The 23,072-nt window shown below is 43.4% G+C and overlaps 1 protein-coding gene across 1 annotated transcript in view; it reads right to left on the bottom strand.

Moving 5' to 3' along the window:
• Positions 1-23,072, bottom strand: part of Nid2 (nidogen 2) — a 60,732-nt gene that overhangs the window by 9,551 nt on the left and 28,109 nt on the right. Inside the window, exons 9-14 of the mRNA XM_090345094.1 lie at positions 12,084-12,230; positions 11,635-11,763; positions 10,759-10,902; positions 4,022-4,141; positions 2,997-3,230; positions 15-236 (exon numbers count right to left, since the gene is read on the bottom strand). Of these exons, the coding sequence (XP_090201220.1) occupies positions 15-236; positions 2,997-3,230; positions 4,022-4,141; positions 10,759-10,902; positions 11,635-11,763; positions 12,084-12,230 (996 nt within the window). The remainder of the gene's footprint in view (positions 1-14; positions 237-2,996; positions 3,231-4,021; positions 4,142-10,758; positions 10,903-11,634; positions 11,764-12,083; positions 12,231-23,072) is intronic.

Consider the following 23,072-nt stretch of genomic DNA (forward strand, 5'->3'; position numbering starts at 1 on the left):
GTACCTGTACTTACATGCAGGGGTGGTGCCTGGCTGTGAGCGTGTGCCCTGCACCTCTCTGCCATCTTTGTCCACACACCAGCAGAAGTCACTCTTGCCATGACACTGCAGCGGGATGAAGTGGCCCAGGTCGTCACACTGGGGCACGTACTGGTCATCCCTGGGTGTGCCACCGTAGTGCTCCAGCAGGCTCTCCCTCCAGCGCTCACAGACCGTCCGAGGCCTCTGGGTAGGCTCTAAGCAGATGGGGAAACAAAGCCTTGGATTGGCAGCTAAAGCAGAAGCAGGTAAAGCTCAAGATTCCTACACCTGACCTTCTTGCCCATCCTCCCACTCGAGTCCAGTAATAAGCCCTCAGCCAAGCCCCTGGACACTGATCCATGGAGGCAAATAGGTTCTTCCAATGTCCTCTGTGAGATTCTGGACAAGAGATCCTCTTGATGTCACCCAGGTCAGAAGGAAGTGCTAGCAAGGCCTGATCACATCAGGCTGAGCCATGGCACACAGCTTGCTCAGCTTGCAGATTGACATCTCCCTCAGGACAGCAGAGGCCCATGGGAACACTGGCCTGTGGCCAGTGCACTCTAAAGAGACCACTTGGGGACTCAGTGACCTGTGTCATACTAAAAGTGAATGGTTATTCTATCCTACTTGCTTCAAGCTTCGAGCCTTATTTCAACACCTGGCAGTACAATCTTTTCACACAGCCACCTACCTTTTGGATGGAGCTTTAATGGTTCTAGGGTGGCATTTGGGGATGGAATGGCTAGGATTATAGACGTGAGCCACTGGTGTCCAGCATAACTCTTATCCTATGTAGTTTTCTAACAAGAATACATACCGAGGGTCAACTAGCATAGCCTGGCTTTCAAGGTTTTTCATTTTTATTGTTTCGTAATACTGGAGGTTAAATTTAGAGCCTCATACTTGTGAGGCATGTGTTTCTCCCACCTCCGCCACACTGCAACCATCTCTCTACTGGTCTTCCTTCTCTTGTCCTCCCGGGTCCTCCCTCGCTGTATACTAGTGTATACTCACCCAGAAGACAGAGTTTTTGTTCATTGAAAATACAAAGGCATTTGTGTTCCATCTACTCTTTTCAAATCCCCTCTAGCAACTGCCAGAAGCACAGCTGCAACCATTGCAATAGGTCTGTACAGGCCAGATCCTCTGGGAAGGCAGAAAGCAGTGTGAACCATGGCATTTCTAGAGTTTGAACGCAGGGACTCGAGCTTGGCTGGCTTTGAACCATTATCCTTAGATCTTAGTCCTGAGTTGCTAAAACTACAGATGTGAGCCACCAGCACCTGGCTACGACTCCCCTGGCTTTGGGAGAGGTGTCCTTCAAGCTTCAGTCCTACAGTGCACTGTAGCACTGAGGTAAGATTCGAACTTCCTTATCCAAGGATCAGAAGTGGGGAATGCTGCTTTCTCAAACACTGCCATTCACACCACAAGGGAGGATGCCCGAAAGAGGCTTCCAACACCACCTCGCCCCATATTCTGAATTCCACTGATCCATTCTTGGTGCAAGGAAGGCCCCAGCAAGGTACATTCCTTGCTGTAGAATGCAGATACCCAGCCCAGTGAGGTTCTGGGAAATGAGTCTCTGATCATTCCTATGTAGGTACACTCCTCTATTGAAAGCTATTTCTTCATCCAACTATGGACTTCTTTCTCTTCTGCCTCTAAGGGGCAGGGCTGACATCTTGGGCACATGCGTGCTCTAGCTGACCCCATTATCCAGATGAGACTAGTCAAGAAACGGCAGTATGAGCCAAGCCAAGGGAGAAACTGGGGCCATGGGAAAGGCTGCACAAAACAATGTGTCCCTATTTTACTCATTAACTTCTCAGGATGAATCATTGTCCTTAACACATGTTTGTCTTAATAAATTTAATAGAATTCTGAACTATTCCCTGAGGGATCTCCCAACCATCTGTTCTTTTTTTCTTTTCTTTTTTTGAAATCTCAGCTGGAGGAGACCTTGAGTTTTGTAAAGAGAAGCCAAGAGCAAAACAGAATTCCCTGTTGTTGTTGTTTTTTTTTAATCTACTCCCTAAAAACAAAAACACAAGGGACTAGAGGTGTTGCTATGGGTCGTGCCATACCCAATATTTATCTCTATGAAGCTTAGCATCCCTAAATCCTGGCTGGAACAATTAAGACTGTTAGAGACTTCAAACCATTGGAGGTTCTTTAGCTCTATTTCCTCACATATCTTACAAGCCAAGATAATATGTTGAAAACTCTCTTGGTGATAAAAATGTGTATGTGTTTTTTTAATAGCCAGTTCCCAGATATGGGAAACATTTAAGTATAAACAGCCTCAAACCAAACCTATATTCTTCAGAATACAGTTCTTCCAGAGTAAGTATGAAAAAGAAAGTTCTACCTCACTTCTGATAATCCCCCAAGGAGCAGACAGCTGTCTTGGGAGTCCACTGCTGGCATCAACGGTGAACATTTGCTCACCATGCCCCACTTTGATAGGGCTAGCACAGATGAGAAAAGCTACATGTGCCACAAGCATCTTGGATGTAAGATCAGAGTCTTCACACAAAGATTGCCAAAGCAAGTTGGCTGGAGAGGAGTGGAGTTATCAGGTTAAAGAAAACTCACTGGCTCCATCCACTAGTTCTATGCTACTGACAGCCTTCATTCATACTGCTTCCTAAATCTGAATTAAATGAGAGGGCTGTATAGGAAGACATTTTTCCTCTGGACAAAATGTTGGTCTGGAAATACCTTTGAGCTCCATCAGACCACTCACAATGGCCTCAGTTAGCTAGGTAACTCAATCTTGTCTGGTACTTGCCAAGGATCTAAGCAGCTGAAACCAAGTCATCCACATGTTCTCCCAAGGAACAAAGGTGAAAGCGTGATCAGCCAGCTCTGTGTCCACATCAAATGGGCTCGGTAATAAATTTCCTACCTCACCAGTGCCATTCTGACTCTTGCACAGGCTGGTATGCAGTTTTTCCTAAGAGACTCACCTGGTGGTGGGCCGCAGTGAGGTGGGGTGGAGCCAGGTGGAGTCTGGGTGCCAGGGACTTCGTGACCATTAGGATCCACACACCAGCAGAAGCCAGTGTTGCCATGGCACTGCAGTGGCAGGAAGTTGCCCTGATCATCACACTGGGGGATGTGGAGCCGAGACCCAGGGTAGGCATACTGAGCCTGCGCGTAGCGCTGCTGCTGTTCACAGGGTTTCAGACTTGAGGTAGAGTCTTGCGGAACCAGAGCACAGGAGACATGAAGAAGAATGAGAAAGTTACTGTAACATAGCTATTCTAACCTGACATCATCAAAAGTCTTCTGTGCTAAGAAATGTTGTTCTACTATTGGAAGATACCATAACACGGGGGAAAAATAGCAAGGCCATGGGACTTTACTGTCACAAATTCTTACTTTAGCTCTGCCCCCCTCCCCCGTGTATTTAGTTTGTGTCCTCAATTCTCTAGATAAATGAAAATGTAAGGCCGCTGCCTCCTCAGCTCTTAGGGGCTTGGGTAACATGAGGAGCAACCCATGGAATCTGCCCAACATCCCACTGAGATTTAGGTAGAAGTCAAACTCCATTTGTCCCTTGAGACTCAGAGTTAAGCTCTAAGAAGGTCCAGGTCGATGTCAGCCATACCTTTCTGTGCTAATCTAGTCCCCTGCAGGAAGTGTTTACCATTGATGCCCTAGTGAGCTACTAACTGAGCAGCTAATTAAGATTCTGCTCAATGTTTTATCCGAAGAGTATTCACTGAGGCAAAGCAGATCACTCGTGCAGTAAACCAGTAAACCAGAGCTGCCCTAAGTAGGAAGAGAGATGGGTTCTACTTGAGGTTTTCAGGAATGTACATCACTTGTCACAGTAGGCAACAGGAGTAATGAAGGGGAAAATTCAGAAGCTCAAAAATCCACCCAGTAAAACCTCAGACTAGGTTAACTCAAAAGCGAGCAGCTACAGAAAAAAATACTACGGAAGCAACTGAGTCTAATGTGCCTAATCTGGCTCTCTGACCCTTACCCGGTAAGCACTGAAATCCGTCCCCGTGATACCCAGGTTGGCAACGGCAGGAAAAAGACCCAGGGGTATTGTAGCAGGTAGCAGCAGGGTGACATCTGTTTTCTGCACATTCGTCAACATCTGTAGAGGGGAGGAAGAGGAAGAGCATGACAACACATAACTGGTGAGACTACAGCCTCCAGATACAACCTGTGTGAATGACTAGTCTCCATACTCATGGATCAACAAGCTGTCAACTACAGAAGAGCTTCGATGCTGAAACCTAGAGGTATGCTTACCAGGAAAAACCAAATCCAGAGACATGTGAATTAATATATGAATTTCAGTGGAGAAATCAAACATGTGGTCACTCACAGATAAAAATGTCCTGTAGAATATTTCTAGGGGACCTTTCATCTACAGTGAATTCCAGGATGTTATTACCTTTGAACTAACCTTTCGACTATAAATCATTCATTTCCTTCTGGGACTACAACAATAAAGATAAATATAGGCAACAATGGTTTTTATTCCCTGCATTGTTGGCACTGTCTCCCTATACCATTCATGTAGAGACGCCAAGGGCCCCATGAGGACCCAAACATTTTTCCAACTAGGTTGAAGCACAGTCAGTCTCACCTAGTAAGTCAGGAGACTCTTTGAGAATCTCATCTCTAATTAATCACCAAAAATCCAAAAGTGAAACTGTGGCTTAAGTAGTAGAGCACCAGAGCACCAGCCTTGATGGAAAAGACCAAATGAAAATGCACACACACCACACAGACACACACACACACACACACACACACACATACACACACACACACAAAGCGAGCTTAAATTTGTCAGGCATACAAACAATTGCAACCTCCACACTCTCTACATTATAACCTTGAGGATTCACATAACCATAGTTCTCAAAACTACAAATCCTCACACTTCCAACCAAAGCAGATGTATATACATTTTTATGTTATTTATTACAACTGGCCCATGCTGCCAAAAGGTAGTCACTCGCCTCAGGCCCTCACCTAAAAAAAAATTCTGGGAGTAAGATTATTAAGATTGTTAAAACTACCCACTGATATGATATGCTGTCTTAAGAAAGGAAGCCTTCCAGAGATTTTAAAAAAGAAAAGTTAAATTAATGGTCCAAGTCAGATCTAGGCTTGACAAAACAACACAAAGCATTCATTACATCTACAATGACTAGTTTTTGTTTGTTTGTTTTTTGGTGGGGGGGCGTTGGTCATGGGGCTTGAACTAGAGGCCTAGACATTGCCCCTGAGCTTTTCACTCAAGGCTAGTGATCTACCAGTTTGAACCATAGCTCCACTACTGTGTTTTTGTTTTTTTTTTTTTAACTGGAGAAAAGAGTTTCATAGATTTTCTGGCCTGGGCTGGCTTTGAACTGTGATACTCAGATCTCAGCCTCCTGAGTAGTTAGGATTATAGGTGTGAAACAACAGCAATAACAAATATATGTGCAGGGGGAGGGGGAAGAGATGATGGGATAACCAATGAGAAACCTGGAAGTCTGAGTTGGGTCTATATGGTAGCCCCTAGAAGAAGACCTCAGCGTGGGAAACGGGAGGGTCACTAGAATCGATCAGATGTGACTGGGATGGTTCTCTACCCAACCTCTCGTGATCTAGATGAAGTTTTCCTAGGGTTAGCGCCTTCCCTCCCACTCCTGGCTCTGGCCACAGCACTATGGAGCCACATTTTCTTTCTTAGGTACCACCTAACGGACAAAGAAGGTACTACACATCAGGTTCTTCATCAGAGGAATCTGCGTCGTAGCAATCAGAAAAGCAGCATGCGGCTTATCTTCTGCCACAGGAAATCAGTGGATGTCTATCAGTTCTTCTGAGCCCTAAATGTTCAATATAACTAAGCAGAACTCCACCCAGAGAAGCTCTTCCAGAGTGGTGAGCAACAGGCCTTCCTGATTACCTACATCTTACCTGGCGAGACAGAAAGGGAACAGTGACCTCATCTGCAAGACCAGAAATAAGCCAAGTGTTCTGATTAGCTCCTCACTGCTGAAAAAAACAACCAGTATTGGCATTTCTAACTAGCCTTGTGATTTGCTGTTTCTTCGGAAGCACACGCAAATGTCCAGGTGGACTAAACTGGTGACAATCCTGTTCCTTAGGCCTGGAAGAGGCTATAAAAAAAACAGGTTGTAAAACCAAGGCTGTAAAAATTACCATGCAGCCAAATGCAGGAAATTAAAGCTATTGACAAAACATATGCTTACTAAAAGTACTTCTAATGGTAACAGGAACCCCAGGCAATGGCAGGAAACAGGAGTTCCTGAGAGGTCTATTTCTGAGCCCAGGGAACAGTTTCTGATGATTATTTTTAAACCAAGGGAAAGGGGATTCCCCATATCTACTAAGCCTTGGATGGCAGCAAAGTCCATGGCCTAGGGATGCAGACCAAATCTCTAAGACCAGCCATCCCCAGAGGAGGAGCTCAGACACCATGGTCATATAGATAAGAGACTATTAGAAATGACCAGAAAGACCAGAAACCTGCCTGGAGAGATGAAGGTATCACACCTCCAAAATCTCTGACCCCAAGGCTTGAGAGGGTTCCAGATCCCTTACTTTAAGAGGTGATGATAGAAAAGTCCAGTCCAGTCAGGAGATCCGGGGCTGAAGCTCAAAACCATTGGTGGTGTCCCCTCAGAAGCACAAACACTGGGGGCTTTCCAGAAGCCAGGGCTTCTGCTTAAAGGAGGAAAATGCATCCCTATTTCACCAGATGTGGAAGGACTTCCAGCCCCTCGACAAGAAAGCTTCCTTGCAGGATGCCAGTGGCTCTCACGTGTTGACATCGGAAGATGAAGGTTTCAAAGCTGGCCCGGGCAGGACAGACTGTGAGACTCGTTATTTCCAATTAATCGTCCAAAAAAAAAAAAAAAGTGGAAGTAAAGTGATGGCCCAAGTGGAGAGTGGTAGGCCTTGTGAAAGAAAAAAAAAAAAACAAAAAAACTCAGCAACAGCACCCAGACCCTGAATTCAAGCCCCAGAACTCCAATTTACTTGGTCAGTGGTAGGAAGGCTCAGGGATGAATGGGAGCTAGATATCAAGACAAAGGCATTAGAGGAACAGCAGAGCCCCTTTACCACACGGGCTCTATCCAGCACATTTCTCTCCTCTCTTTCACCTCTCAAGCTCCTAAAAAACCTGTTTGGAAAATGTGAGCTTCATCTAGTGCTCACACTTTGATGCTATGCCATCCTTCCCTACCTCAGCTATGAGAAGAACCATCTGGACATACTTAGAAACAGCCACTGAACTCCAGCCCCCCACTACCCATTTGCTTTTCAGCCCAGTATAATTGCATGCAGCCAATTAATCTTGATCTCACCCTGAGCCCCACAGGCCCTTGCATGCACGCACGCATGCACTCTCTCTCTCTCTCTCCACCTTGTTCATTCACACACCCGGCTAGTTGTGCCCCTGTGGCATGTGGAGTACCCCCCCGCCCGACCCCCAGGGCCATGAGCATTCAGCATCCACAGTAGGAACACAGAAAGAGAATCTGAGAGCAGAATGTGAGCGGCTCCAGTCCTTCCCCTACTGGGCACTGACTACTGTGGTAACAGACCATCCTGATGTCCTCAACCCAAACTTGCCCTTCCCCATGAATGCTCCAATGCTAGACAATCTGTTCTTGCACCAGAAGTCACGAAGATCCATAAGGACAAATGTGCCTGAGAAGTATCTAATGCACTCTAGCACAGGGCTGAAATCTCCCCAGATGGAGGGAAGCTGGAGAAATTTAAGTCTATTTGGATAAAAGCCTCAGGCAAGTGACTCAGACCAGACTGAGAAACCAAATCAAAGTGTGGATTTTCAGGAAGCCACAAGCTATGGCTGGAGAAAAGCTCATACTCTCTCTATGGAATCAAAGTATGTGTGTATTTCAAGAAGGCACACATCCTACCAACCAGGGCTCTCCCAAAGATCCTTGGCTCACAAATACACACACACACACACACACACACACACACACACACACACACACACGCCCATATACATTAATACATGTATTGGTATTACTTCCAGGTATGAGTATTTCTGAAGGAGCCAGTGTTGCTGCTTCATGCCTGCAATCCTAACTACTCAGAAAGCTGAGATCAGAAGATCACTATTTAAAACCAGCCTGGGTAGGAAATTCTGTAAGACTCTTAGCTCCAATTAACTACCAGAAAACCGGAAATGGAGTTGTGGCTCAGAGTGGTAGAGCACTAGGGACAGTGCCCAGGCCCTGAGTTTAAGCCCCATGGCCAATAAACAAACAAAAAATAAATAAATCCTGGCAGCTACTTTCATGATGAGACCAATTTATCGGAGGTCTTTAGGAAAATGACTATTCCATCTTGACTGCCCCACAATCGGAAAGGCTACTTGACCCCTACACAACATGGCACGTACACGATCTCATCTAACCCCCACCCCGTTGTAGCTTGCTTATAACCAACACAAGAAAGCCACACACTAAGAGATGCCATGTCTGAGATGATGATTCATCTTCACGGCAGATTTTTGTCTCACTGGCTTTAATAAAGCAAGCTGTTATATTAAAAAGAGGTCCATGTGGCAAGAAATGGGAGACTGGTAACAGACAACAAAGGAACTAAGAAGTGCTCAGTTCAGTTGTGTAGATGCTCATCGAAGCCCACTGATGCCCAGGAAGGTGCCATCACCATGAAGTCTTCAGTGGCTCCATCTGCCAGATGCCTTGCTTCACAGCTCAAGTTCCCCCACGCCCAGGTCCCTGACGCGCAGGTAACTCACGCATCTTATTTCAAGTTACTACATTTCAAGGTCATCTGTTACCATAACTGATAACTGGGAAAGCAAATGATGAAGCTAGCATGCTTTGAAGTTTGTGGGTTCCAGAGTAAAGCTGGGTAGAGAGCCCAGACATTAAGTAGGGGCCACTGCAAATGACAAAACTTAGAGAACAACAATAACCCCAAAGGCAATAACCTAAAATTCCAAGCATGCAAAAATTTCAGGGTTTTAACATGAGCAAAGAGGGGAACCAAAGTCTTGCAGGACAAATAGAAAGAGAAAATGATTTTAGAAGAGATTAAAGAAGCACTGTACACAATACATATAAGCTGCAATTCATTTCTAGTACTCATGTTAAAATGGATGATTAAGGAATTAAATACCTTCAAAGCATCTTCATCTTTTCTTTTCTTTTCTTTAGTAGGGATATGGAATTCAGTCCCTGGGCCCTATCCCTTTGATTTTTCACTCAAGGCTGGCTGGCTCTCTACCACTTGAGCCACAATTGCCCTTTTGACTTCTTACTGGTTAACTGGAGATAAAAGACTCGGGGACTTTTCCAGGCTGGCTTTGAACCTTGATTCTCAGATCTCGGCCTCCTGTAGCTAAGACAATGGATGTAAGCTACTAGTGCCTGGCTACAAGCTGCCAGATGTTTAATTACGCAATTTCATTATGGAGCAGTTTGCTCTCCAGGAATTCTATGTTCTTACAGCTGAGAATGGGCGCAAGAGTAAGGGCACAGTGGAAATAATTTCCCACTATTAGGCTGCACATCTCTTCCTAACCCCCACTCATATACAAGGCATCCCCCATCTAGAATAAAGATACCCATTTCAGATAGTGGGGGAGAGGTGGGAGAAGAGAAGGTACACTAGAGATAAAAATAAAAAAGATGTTAATGTACACCTTATATCTCAAAACTTCCTCTCTGGACTAATTATTCAAATTTAAACTTGTCAGAAATAATGCAAAGCTGATAGGACTAGACATAACTCTTTCTGTATGTACATGAAACTAGACCAGTAGTGCCTTAATAAAGGAGCTATGCAGCAGAGCTACCTGAACACTAATGGCTTTCCAAATGCACCTGGCCATTGACAGACTAAAATTTGGTTTCACCTCAGTGACACACAGTTACGGTGAAGTAAGTGTGGAAAGGGAGGATGGCAGATGGCAGTTTGGATGGAAAAGGAGAACAGAAACTAGAAAGCAGAATCCCTCCTTCCCCCATTCTTAGACTTGCTGTTTCCATCTGTCATTCCCAGGGACCTACTCAGCTTATGTGCTCACTCTCAGGAGCTTTAAAGGAAAAAGTAGTTATACAAAGGGGTTTCAATTCAACAAGCCATAGTATGAGTACAATGTATCCTGATCAATGTCACCCCTTCTTCCACCATTCTCCCTCACTCTGTCCCACAGTTCAATTTTTACATAATATACACTGAATATAACATGGCTTCATTTGCCCACTCTTTCTCCCTTCCTGTGCTCCTCCTCCTTACCCTCCCTGTCCCCCAACAAAACAGGTTTCATCTCCTCGCTCCCATGAGCTTCTTAGCAGATCAAGATCGCACAGGCTCCAGCTCCAGCTCCAGCTCCAGTTCCAGCTCCTTCTCCTCCCTCTCCCCCTCCTCATCCCCCTGTGTTTCATGGGCAGCCTCTACTAGCTCCCAGGATCAGAAGGCCACAAGCTGGCAATGTCACTCACACAAGGGATATTTCCTCCCAGGACAGCCATGTGTGCTGGCTAATCTAGGCCCACAGAAATCACGCAATGCCTCCCTCCCTTTAGATTCTACAGAGCTCTTTTCTCTATTGCCAATTCCAAGGGTACCTGAGGCAAAGGAGAGAGATGGTTCCTGACCCGAGGGGGAGGGGGGAAGGTAACAAGATGACAGTCGACAGTCCATCTTGCTCAAGTCTGACCTACAGGTACTTACCAGAACACTGGTGCCCACTGCCAGTGTAACCTGGCAGGCAGGCGCAGCTGAAAGCACTCCCTCCCTGGTGAATGCACCGGGCCTGTTCTGGGGGAGCACAAGTGTGACTGCCATCCTCACAGGGGTTGGGAGGTGGGGCAATCACTGCAAAGAAAAACAAAGACAAGCCAAGAGATCAGGCCTGTGAGTGAGTGAGGCTTCGTCCTCAGAGCACCAGCAGCTGACCTTAGACTCTCAAGAACACAGGTTCTGGGTGCCACCAAGGGCAGAATCTCAACTGAGAGAGAGTCCTCTTGTAACATTCATGTGCACAGCAAAGCTTGAGAGGTACTGGTGTCCATTGGTACTTAAAACACAATGCATGAAAATTAGTCGTCTGACCAAATTTGATTAAAACGTTTAACAACGTAGAGTTTGCGCTCACATGCACATGCGCGCGCGCGCACACACACACACACACACACACACACACACACACACACAGTTTCTACTAGCTCCAATCTTCTTGCCTCAGTCTCCCCAGTGCTGTGACTAACAGCTGTGTACTACCAGGCTGTCCCGGGACAGGCTCCTCTGAAATACAAATCTACCTCTTCAAACTGAGCTGGCTTGTTTCCATGAGGCTTGCAATCTTGTGTTGTACCATGAAGCCAGAAATCCCAACTCAGTAACTCAATACCATAAATATCCAGAAGGAGGAAAACCATGATGCACAACCAACTTACGGAGAAAAACTGAAGAGGAACCTTGAGTCTATCGACATGTAGTGAGTTTTCACATGGCTGAGCTTCTGCACAGCACAAGTGGAAATGAAAATGAAGGAAAGAGCCGGATACATCACCATTGTGGCAAAAGATGAAGGACTCGGATACTCACGGGTGCAAGAGCGCTGGTCCCCAGCAAGCTCATAGCCACTACGGCATTCGCACCTGTAGCTTCCCAGCAAATTGATACACACAGAGTTGGGGCCACAGCGATGGAAGCCAGTTGCACATTCATTTACATCTAAGAAGGAATGAGAACAGGAAAGTGCTCAAGTATGTCAGAAGAGAAAAGTCTCAAGACACACAAGACACAGTTTTCTCGGCATGGTAATGCTTCGGTGGGACTTAGAAGTCAAAACAAGATTTCCTTTTCTTGATTGGCAGTACTGGGTTTTGAACACAGGGCTTGCTCTTGCTAGAAAGATATTCTACCGCTGAAGTCACACCTCTAGGTGAGCAGCTGATAGAATCACAGATCCGCAGAGACCATAAAGGCATAGAGATAACTCAGAAATGAAGTGAAAACAAGGGTCATGTGACAGGAGTACAGCAGTGCCTTACCCACACAACTCCGTCCGTCTCCCTGGAAACCAGATGCACACTCACACGTGTAGGCTGCACCTGTCCCCGCATGGCACCGTGCCGTCGAGTCACAGGTGTGGCTTCCATCATAGCAAGGGTTCACTGGAGCGGCAGGGCCTGTGTTTGCTGCAGGGGCAGAAAGGAAACAATAGAGGTGTTATAGAGAGAATGGCAGGCAGGATGGGGAAAGGAGTCCTTGCAAAACTGACTCTATACTACTCACCTGTATTGGATGGCTAGGTGCAGACCATATTCAGTTATTAAATATAAAACCTGCATCCAAAATTTAAGTTCCAGAATAGATTCCTTTGCTGATTCTGTAAAAAGTTTTTGTTTTGTTTTGTTGCCAGTATGGGGCTTGAATTCAGGGCTTAGACACTGTCCTTGAGCTTTCTCAAGGCTAGCACTCTACCACTTGGGCCAGAGCACCACATTTTCTGTGTATGCAGTACCAAGGAATCGAACCCAGGGCTTCCTACATGCTAGGCAAAGCACTATACTGCTAGGCCACACTCCCAGACCTGTAAAAAAAAAAGTTCTTATTTTCAGTAGGTTCACATTCAGGGAATAAAAATATCCAGCATAAAATGGGAAGTGTATGGCTCAAGGGGTAGGGTGGTAGCCTTGAGCTGAAGAGCTCAGGGACAGTGCCCAGGCCCAGAGTTCAAGCACCATGACCCACAGAAAAATCCAGCACAGCCTCTTTTTTAAAGTACGTGTGTGTGTGTGTGCGTGTGTGTGTGTGTGTGTGTGTGTGTGTGTACGTACATGTATGTATAAACTGATAGCAGGGGTTGAATTCAGGGCTTGGGCACTGTCCTTCAGCTCTTTTGCTCAATTTCGTGTTACATCACTTGAGCCACAGCTTCAATTCCAGCTTTTTGCTAACTAATTGGTGATTTAAAAAACAAAACAAAACGGGGCTGTCATCCCTCTTGTGATTAGTTTCAGAGATAAATGAGTAAGTAACGTAGGAAAACTTAACCAAACTCACAAAGTCATGAAATGATTCATCAAGGACTCAAACCTCCAGCTTTCTGGCTCTAACTTTGATGCTTTCTCAGTAAAATTCACTATTTTCAAAACAATTCTGAACACAAAATAAATACGACAAATGGCTTTGCCAGTATTTCCTCTGTAGAATTAGTCCCATGGTAGAAACATCCATCCATGAGACAATGACTGTTGAAATCTTCCCTCCAGAACGTTCTAAGTAGCATGCAATAGCTAATGCTCACTAATGCACCAGGGACGGTTCTAAACCCTCTGTTGTGTACCACCCATTAAACCCTCACAACTATGTAGCTCATGGCTCCAAAGGTACCATTATCATATTTTCATTTTTATTAGTTCAAACTCTTACAAACTTCAAACTCTATTACAATCCTATAGTAGCAAAAACAGCTTGGTACTGGCACAAAAATAGGCCTGAGGACCATGGCACAGAAGACCCAGAAATGAACCCACAGACCTTTAGCCACCTAATATTTGATAAGGGAGCCAAAAACACGGAATGGAAGACAGCCTGTTCAACAAATGGTGCTGGCAGAATTGGTTATACATGTGCAGAAAACTGAAGTTATATCCTTACATATCACCCTGCACCAAAATCAATTCCAAATATACCAAAGACCTCAATGTAAGATGATATACTCTGAAAATACTACAGGAAACAGTAGGACTCCTTAGCACAGATGAGAACTTCCTAAGTGAAGATCCAGAATCACAACACATCAAAGAAAGAGATACATGGGATTGCATCAAACTGGACAGTTTTTGGATGGCAAAGGACATAGCTAGCAAGATAAACAGAAAGCCCAGAGAATAGAACATGTATCAGACAAGGTCTTCATATCTAAATATAGTTAGTGCTCAAATAAATTAACCCCCCCAAAACAAACCCTCAAAGAAACAATAACCCAACTGATAAATGGGCTAACGACTTAAAGAGAATTCTCAGAAGGAGAAAGAATGGCCACGAAGCGATATTCAACATCTCTGGTCATTAAAGAAATGCAAATCAAGACAACACTGAGATTCCACCTCCCTCCAGTTAGAATGGCCAACATCAAGAAAACTAACAATAATAGATGCTGGCAGGGATGCGGCTAAAAAGAAACATTACTACACTGTCGGTGGGAGTGTAAATTTGTTCAGCTACTCTGGAAAGCATCATGGAGGTTCCTTAAAAGACTAATCAGAGAACTTCCCTATAACCTAGCCGTCCTACTCCCTAGAATTAATCCAACTGACCACAAACAAGGCCACACTAAAGCCACCAGCACAACCATTTCACTACAGTATTGTTTACCACTGCTAAAACTTGGAATCAACCATAAATGCCCCTCAGTGGATGAATGAATCAACAAAATGTGAAATATATAGGATGGAATTCTATGCTTCCATCTGAAAGAATGACATTGCCCAATTCATAAGAAAATGCAAAGACTTGGAAAAATTTTTATGAAGCAAAGTAAACCAGACCCAAAGAAGCATAGGTTGTATGGTTTCCTTCATTGGTAATAATTAGAATCTATGAAACTACAAGCAAACCCAATGGATAGAAAAAAAACACACAAAAAAAATACACCTGTACATGATTAATAGGATTCTAAACATTCACACAGTGAGAACCAAGGAGGATGTTCTTAGGAGAGGATCACAAGGGCTCAATATCTATGTGCATATGACCATGTAAAATGCTTATTGAAATGAACTCCAAGAAATAAAAACGTTTGTTTTTTTAAAAAATTGTACTGTTTGCAGTTATTTTTGTTTTCTTTTTCCTCCTTTTGTTGCTGATTTTGATTTCTGTATCCTTTGTCTGATTTGGGGAGGGTAACAGAGAAGCAAAGAAATGGTGGGACTAAGGGCAAACGAATTAGCAGAGATACTAGACACTAGATACTATGTTGGAGGGGGGTCAACAGGGGAAAGAGAGTTTGAACTAATGTACCCATTACCTGACTTATGTAACCATAAGCCCTCTTGTATTTCACCTGTACAGTATTATTTTTTTTAATTTTGGTCATCGTGGGGACTGAACTCAGGGCCTGAGCACTGTTCTTGGGTTTTCTCAAGGCTAGAATGCTACCACTTGAGCCACAGTACCACTTCCAGCTTTTTTCTATGTATGTGGTACCAAGGAATCGAACCCAGGTTCTTCATGCATGCTAGGCAAGCACTCTTACCACTAGGCCAAATTCCCAGCCCCAATATATATATATATATATATATATATATATATATATATATATATATATATATATATATATATTAGTAGCAATAGTTTCTTTTTTATTTCAATATACTTTAGGAAACAATATAAAAAGCTGAGCTTCCCCACCATTTCCAGATAACAGTAGGAAGCTCCAATTCCACAAATTTAGCGTTTTGTGATGGCTAGAACAGCAGTCAGCACCAGACTTGACCAATAAATTTTTTTTTGATAAAAATGTCTAGATATGCCAGAACCTTAAAAAAAAATTCTAACACGTGCGGCTATTTCCCCACACCCCCAGTAGCTGTGTTCTTTCTTCATCCTCACCTGGGCCACCCTTAATTCCCACTTCAGTTTAAATTTTATCTCAGTCGACTGAATTCTAATCTTAGGCTCCAAAGACAACTCCAACTCTGGCTGCCACTACAGCTAACTCTACACCCCCAGTCATGTCTGCTGCCACAAGGGCTCCATGGAAGTCATGATAACGTAGGTTCTTTTCCTTGTAGTTCTGTGCCCGAGTTCCTGACGGTATGTGAAAAGCAGCTCAGTATCTTTCCATGTCTGACCCCATTTCCCTACATCTCTCGCTACCCCTGAAATCAGCACTGTGACATCTATGGACACATTTTGGTAGGATCACATGCCATCATCTTAGTATCACACTCAGATGCTCCATTTCCTTTTCACCCATTAATTCATGTGGCTGAAATTTGTTCCAAGTGATTCCTAGCCTCTTCCTGCGCCCTGCCCCTCAAGTGCTTGCTGCCATAGTGTGCTCATAGTTTTAGCTTCCTTAAGAGTCCTTCAAGGCACTCGCCACTAAAAGTGCTTGCATGCCCCTGCTGCCCAGGCTCCACTTGGAGCTCCTCCAATTCCTCTATTACCCTGTAGTCAGTGGAGATGGATTTGCTGACAGACACTCACTTTCTGGAAAACTCCAACTACCTACTTTTGAGAAATACCGCTGGATGTTTCTACAGCAATCAACTCCTTTGTTAGTGACTGAAAAGAAAGGATATGGGTTTGTCCTCAATGACACTGACTGGAGTAACAGAATTTTTGCCAAGACAAAACACCAACAAGTGACTCAACTTTTAAAACCCAACAAATTTTGGTCTACAGAAGTCTAGCTCCCCTAATCATGCAGACATCCTTGGAAGTTCATTCCTGTGAACCTCTTAGAACAAAAGAAGGAAGGAAGGAAGGAAGGAAGGAAGGAAGGAAGGAAGGAAGGAAGGAAGGAAGGAAGGAAGGAAGGAAGGAAGGAAAGCAAGCAGGCCGGCTCTGGGGCTGTGGTTGTTGAGTTAGTGCTGGCCTGTGATTTTAGGCTGAAAACAACAGGGTCGTGTCCTCCCCAAGGGGCCCCACATGTTAAAGACACGAAACCTGACTCTCCTCCCAGTTCTTTCTCCATTTTAGGAGAATGTTCTGTACAAAAAATGCCTGGCATACCTTGCCAGAGGAAAGATTCATCTTCAAAATGTTTTACTTTATAAATACTATTGTTTAACTTTTCTTATTTAGAAATTTACAGCATCAAAATTTTCACTCCAGTGCATTCCAGCAAATATTAGTGAGTTTTCACAGCCATCCACAGCTTACCACCCTGCTAGGCATGAAAAGAAAAAGAAAAACATGTGAAGGCAACCCAAAAGTGAGTTAGAAATTCAGACAAGATGCATTATTGCACTTAAAATTGCAGAGGAAGTGTCTGGAAGTATCTGACACTGATTTAAAATTTAATTTGCTCATAGGTCCAGTTATATTGTCTACAAAATGAAAATACAGTTCCTTGTTAGAAAAATCAGAATATTTTTAATTTAAGAATTAAGAATTTCATGTCATGCACACTGGTGGTTCTGGCCTGCAAGCCTAACTATTCTGGAGATTGACATCTAAGGATTGCAGTTTGAAGCTAGGCAGACAAATCCCAAGAGATGCTTATCTCCAATTAACCATCAAAATGTTGGAGTGTGGCTTAAGTGGTAAAAAAGCCAAGTGAGATAGAGGAGCCTTGAATTCAAGCCTCAGAGCCAGGACATACACATGCATGCACGCGCGCACGCGCACTCATACACACACACACACACACACACACACATACACACATTCAGACAGACATTCAGTAATGGCAGAACATTAAACCAAACTTGGAGCCCTTCAGATTTCTAGGCCCTCTCTATTCTCAGAATGTGGCTTCTAATAATCTAATCATATTCCTAAAAGCATTTCACCATTCACCACCACAACTTGCTGGCTTTTCTCTGCCCCAGTAAATAAACACAGCAGTACTGTTCTTCAGCCATTTCTATTTACCCTCACCCCCTCACAGAACTGCTCCACTCTGGCAGGATCTGGAACTAATTTACTCATTTAATCAAGAACAGTTTCCTTAAAGGAGCAATCCATTCAGCATCACTACAGTACTCTTTCCTGGCTCCTACACTCACAGAAGGGACCCTAGAGAAGAAGGACCAGAAGCAACCCCGGTCCTGATCTATGACACCACAAAGCTACATGTGATATTCAAGCAACTGCAGGGAGAAGAGGGAGCAGAGTAGTGGAAGAAAGACTAGCCAGGCTGCAGGTCCTGCATATTCAGAGGGAGGACCCAAGCACACTTCCATGATGGCCCCACTGTGCTGTTGAATCTGCTTTCTAGACAGACGCTAGCTCCAGATGCAGTAAAGACCCTAAAACATTGGTGTGCATGGAGAAGGGTGGGGAGAGGAGAGGTTTATGTTGGGTGCCTTTATTCTGGTTTGAATTTTTCCCATTTTTTCCCTCCTACTCTGGTAAGAATGAACAGTACTTCTCTGGGTAGATGACGTGCGGTTGACACAAAGGGTCTAGAAATGCACATATTGGGCCGGGAGTTTGGCCTAGTGGTACGAATGCCTGCCTAGCATGCACAAAGGCCCAGGGCCGATTTCTCTGTGTCACATACACAGAAAAAAGTCAGAAGTGGTGCTGTGGCTCAAGTGGTAGGGCTCTAGCCTTGAGAAAGCCCAAGGACAGAGCTCAAACACCAGGGCTGGCAAAAAAAGAAAAAACAAAAAAAAAAAGAAATATACATATTGCTTCTTTTCAAACTTGTCTAAATGACAAGGCTCTTATCAGGCCAACAGAGCAGAGTGTGGGCTCTGCATCCCAGCCTGGGTACGAGTCATAGCTGCTCACTTAAGGCAGGTACTTCCAAATGTTTCATTGTTTCATCACTTACCCATCTGAAAAGTGGAAAGCAGGGGGAGCAGCAAGGGGAGTGACAGTTCCCTGCAGGGGAGAGGTTGCTGGAGTGGAACGTGGATTGCACTGAGGGAAATGCACATTAAGTACTAGGAACAGAGCTACATATCATCCCCTGCTATTAATTATTATCATCTGACTTGAATGGAAAGGGATAATCTAAAACTCAAGAGCCTCATCAGTCAGCAACTTGGTAAATGCTAGTTTGCTCGGTCATGACTGTAATACTAGCAGCTCAGGAGGCTGAGATCAGAGGATCATAGCCCATCCAAGATTGTTATTCCCAGTTAACTCCAGTTGTCAAGTGGAGGTGTGGCTTAAGTGGTAGAGTATTAGACTTGCGCAAAAAAAAGCAAGCAAGAGCCTAAAGCCGTGAGTTCAAGGCCCAGGGCCAGCAAGAAAAATGGGGCAGGGGACATGGATAGGAACTATTCTATTTCCTAAATGACTCCAGAACCTCAATGGACTCCGTGGCCTGAGAAACTCTTCCACTAATGGCTATTTTCACAGATTCTAGGTTTGCACCAGCTAAGGATAAAACTGATCACCTAAAAGACAAAGATGTTTTTCAATCCCTTCTTGAGAAATCTGAAATCTTTTCCTTCTGAATTTACATGTTCTTGTAAAATCAACTGACAGTTTATACATTAATTCACTGCCATAGAATCATATATCTGGTCCCAACTATATATGTCTACAGTCCCAACCAAAACAACTAAACAACTCAGGATTCTCCTATCAAGTTTCCTTCCCTCTTTTCATTACGTTGTCTTCATGTATACAAGGCATTTTATCCTCGTCACCACTCGTCGTCGTCGTCACTGTCATCGTTGTCATCATCACCATCATTTCAGATCTATTCTCCACAAATAAAGTGCATGCAATATTTGACTTTCTGAGTTTTGTTTACTTTACTCAACATGAGGATCTTCAGTTCCATCCATTTCCCTTCAAATTATTTTTTTATAGCTCAGTAGAATTCCATTGTATATTTATGTGTGTGTGTGTGTGTATACTCACAAAATATATACTATATTTTCCTGATCCATTCATCAGTTGCTAGGTACCTTGCTAATTCCACAATTTGACTAACGTGAACTCACTGTGGCAATCAGCATGAATATGCATGCATCTTTCTTGTATACTGATTTTTTGTGTGTGTGTGCCAGTCCTGGGCTTGAGCTCAGGGCTCCAGCCCTGTCCTTGGACTTTCTTAAGGCTAGAGCTCTACCACTTGAGCCACAGTACCACTTCCAGCTTTTTTCTATGTATGTGGTACTGAGGAATCGAACCCAGGTTCTTCATACATGCTGGGCAAGCACTCTACCTCTAGGCCAAACTCCCGGCCCCGTATACTGATTTTTTTTTTAAATTTTATTGTCGGGGTAATGTATAGAATGGTTACAGTTACATTCATCAGGTAGTAGGTGCATTATTTCTTGCACATTGATACCCCTCTCATGTTTTTGTCCCCATTTCCTTCCCCCTACCTCCTCCCCCTTCCCAATCATCTTGTTTCCCCCCCTTCCCTTTCCTATTTCAAATAGATAAACTATACTGATTTTTTTTAACCAGTCCTGAGGCTTGAATTAAGGGCCTGGGCACTGTGGTTGAGCTTTCTCAAGGCTAGAGCTCTACTACTCAAACCACAACACCAACTTTTTCTGTGTATGTGGTACTGAGGAATCGAACCCAGGGTCTCATGCATACTAGGCAAGCACTCTACCACTAGGCCACACTTCTGGTCCTCTTATACACTGATTTATTATCCTTTGAATATATGCCCAAGCGGTATGGAGGAATCATAGGATAGGTCTGTGTTCAATGTTTTGAGAAATCCCTGCACTAATTTCTAGAGTCACTATACTAGTTTACATTTTCACCAACAACATATGAGTTCGAATTCCCCTGCATCCTCACCAGCATTTGTTGTTTATTTTCTTGATGACAGCCATTCTGACCAGGGTAAGATGCGATCTTAATATAGTTTTGGTTTTCATTTCTTTTATGGCTAAGGAATAATACTTTTATGTAATTCATTGGCCATTTGTGTTTCTTCTTGAGAAGAGTTTGTTCAATTTGTTGCCCACTGATTGTTGTCTTTTCTCCAGTGTAGACTTTTGGCTCCTTTGTCAGTCCATTTTTTAATTAGATTTGTCTTTTTATTATTGAGTCATAACAGAATGCCATATTTTCTGCAAGTCTTCTATTAAATATAAGTTAAAATATTTTCTTGCATTCCATGGGTTGCATGTTCACTTGGCTGCAATTTCCCCTGGAAGCTCAGGTTCTTTTCTTTGAACTTTGAAGACACCCAATTATCTTTTTTTCTTTCCTCTCTTATACTTCTAGTGTCCTAAGAAATCACTGCCAAATTCATAATGACAAAAGCGTACCCCTTTGTATTCTTTTTGAAGTTTTTAACGCTTACATTCAGGTTGATGACTTGCTTAAATTCATTTTTATGAATGCCATGAGGTAGGATCCCTGCTCAATCTTTTGTGTGCATATGATCATTGACACAGCCCTACCTGCTAAAAAAAAATGGATTTTCTCATTGGATCATTTTGACACCCTTGTCAAAAAAAAAAAAAGCAATTGATCACAAATATGAGCACTTCTTTCTGATGCTCATGCCCACTGCTCTGCATGGCACCTACCCATCATCACTGTCCCAATTATTTTAAGTTGAGTACTTCAACTGCATCATTTGCTTTGTTTTGTTTTGAGACTATTTTGACTATTTTCTGGGTTCTGCAAAGAAGCCACCTGACATTCCGATAGGGGCTAGGTAATATCAATAGATAATTTAGGAAGTACTACCATATTAATAATACTATACTTTCTAATTAATAAATCTAGAAAATAATCCCTTTTTCCCCCCCAAAAAAAAGGTTTTTGGTTTTTCTTTCCTTTTTTTTTTCCTGGGGGGGGGTGGTATTGGTATAGGGGAGCGGTTGGTAGTACTTAAGCCACACATCCCAGTGGTGTTTTAGTTATTTTGCAGTTGGGTCTTTTTTTTTTTTCTTTTATCCCAGTCCTAGGACTTGAACTCAAGGACCTGAGCACTGTCCTTGAGGTTTTGTGCTCAAGGGTAGCACTGCTCTACAGTCTCACAGTTCCACTTCCAGCTTTTTGCTCATTAATTGGAGATATGACTTTCCTGCCCTGGCTAGCTTTGAACCATGATCCTCAGATTTCAACCTCCTGAGTAGCTAGGATATAAAAGAGATAATACCCAATGTTCTCCTCCTAACTCCACCTCCAACATAGCTGGGATTATAAGTACGTGATGCTAAATTCAGTTTAAAAAAAAAGCTGCTTCTATAGTCAACATTATACTTCTGTTGAATTTTATTAACAGCCAGGTACCTGTGACTCACATCTGTAATCATAGCTACTCAGGCAGGCGACTCAGATCTGAGGATTGTGGTTCAAAGCCAGTTTGGGAAGGAAAGTCTGGGAAATTCTCATCTCCAATTACCCAGCAAAAAGCTGGAAGTGAAGGCTTAGCTCAAGTGGTAGAGCACTAGTCTTAAGCATAAAAGCTCATGAATAGTACCCAGGTCCTGAGTTCAAACTCCAGGATTGGCAGCAAAAAATAAAACAAAATAAAATAAATATTTCCATGTATTTTTAACTTTTTTAAAATTAAAGTTCTTAATTTCATTGTTATTTGCTCACTGTTAATTATAAATATAACTTTTACATATTAATCTTGTATTCTGCAACATTCCTGAATTTATCCTAATAGATTTTTAGTGTATTTCTTGGATTTTCTGCACAGAAGATCATGTCATCTGGGAGTAGATCCTTTTACTTCTCCCTTTCCAGTTTAGACACCATCCATTTCCTGTTCTTACCTACTTACTGCTACAATAGCTATCTCCAGGTTCTGACTAAATAGAAGTAGCAAGCTCTCAGACAAAGCATCCAGTCTCATGTTCAGGCGAAGTTTCCAAATGTAGAAGTCTGATTTTATTTTTCCAGGCACCAGCTTTTTGTTCCATCTCATTTGTTGAGAACTCCATTCTTTAAACTTCAGCTAAAATATCATTTCTTGGGGGAGACCTTCCCTGCACCTCCAAACTAAACTACACTTGTCATAACTGTAACAAGGCATGTCAACACCTTTCTCCTGCCTCACTTGGTCCAACCTTGCTCCGAGTTAATATCCCAGCCACTTTGGGAGGCCCTAACCTCCTCCCCTCCTCCCCAGCAATAGCCATCAGCACTGTGAACAGTGGCTACTCTCCACCTTGGGGCTGATAGAGAGCAACCCAGAACTTCAGTGGGGCTGAGCTTTTACTACCACATGCAGGTGGTAGTCACTGTTAGACATCACCTTATGATGCCACAGTCAATAACTACAAGGATGAAACCACACGCAGGTGGTAGAGAAGGTTAAGCATTTTTACAAAAACAATTTAGCAGCTAAGCTTGCCAGTTATCACGAGAGCTGTAAACACATCACTAGTTGTTGCTCCATACCAGCTTCA

This window comes from Megascapheus bottae, chromosome 14, assembly GCF_031878675.1.
Source record: "Megascapheus bottae isolate mThoBot1 chromosome 14, mThoBot2.hap1, whole genome shotgun sequence".
Lineage (NCBI taxonomy): Eukaryota > Metazoa > Chordata > Mammalia > Rodentia > Geomyidae > Megascapheus > Megascapheus bottae.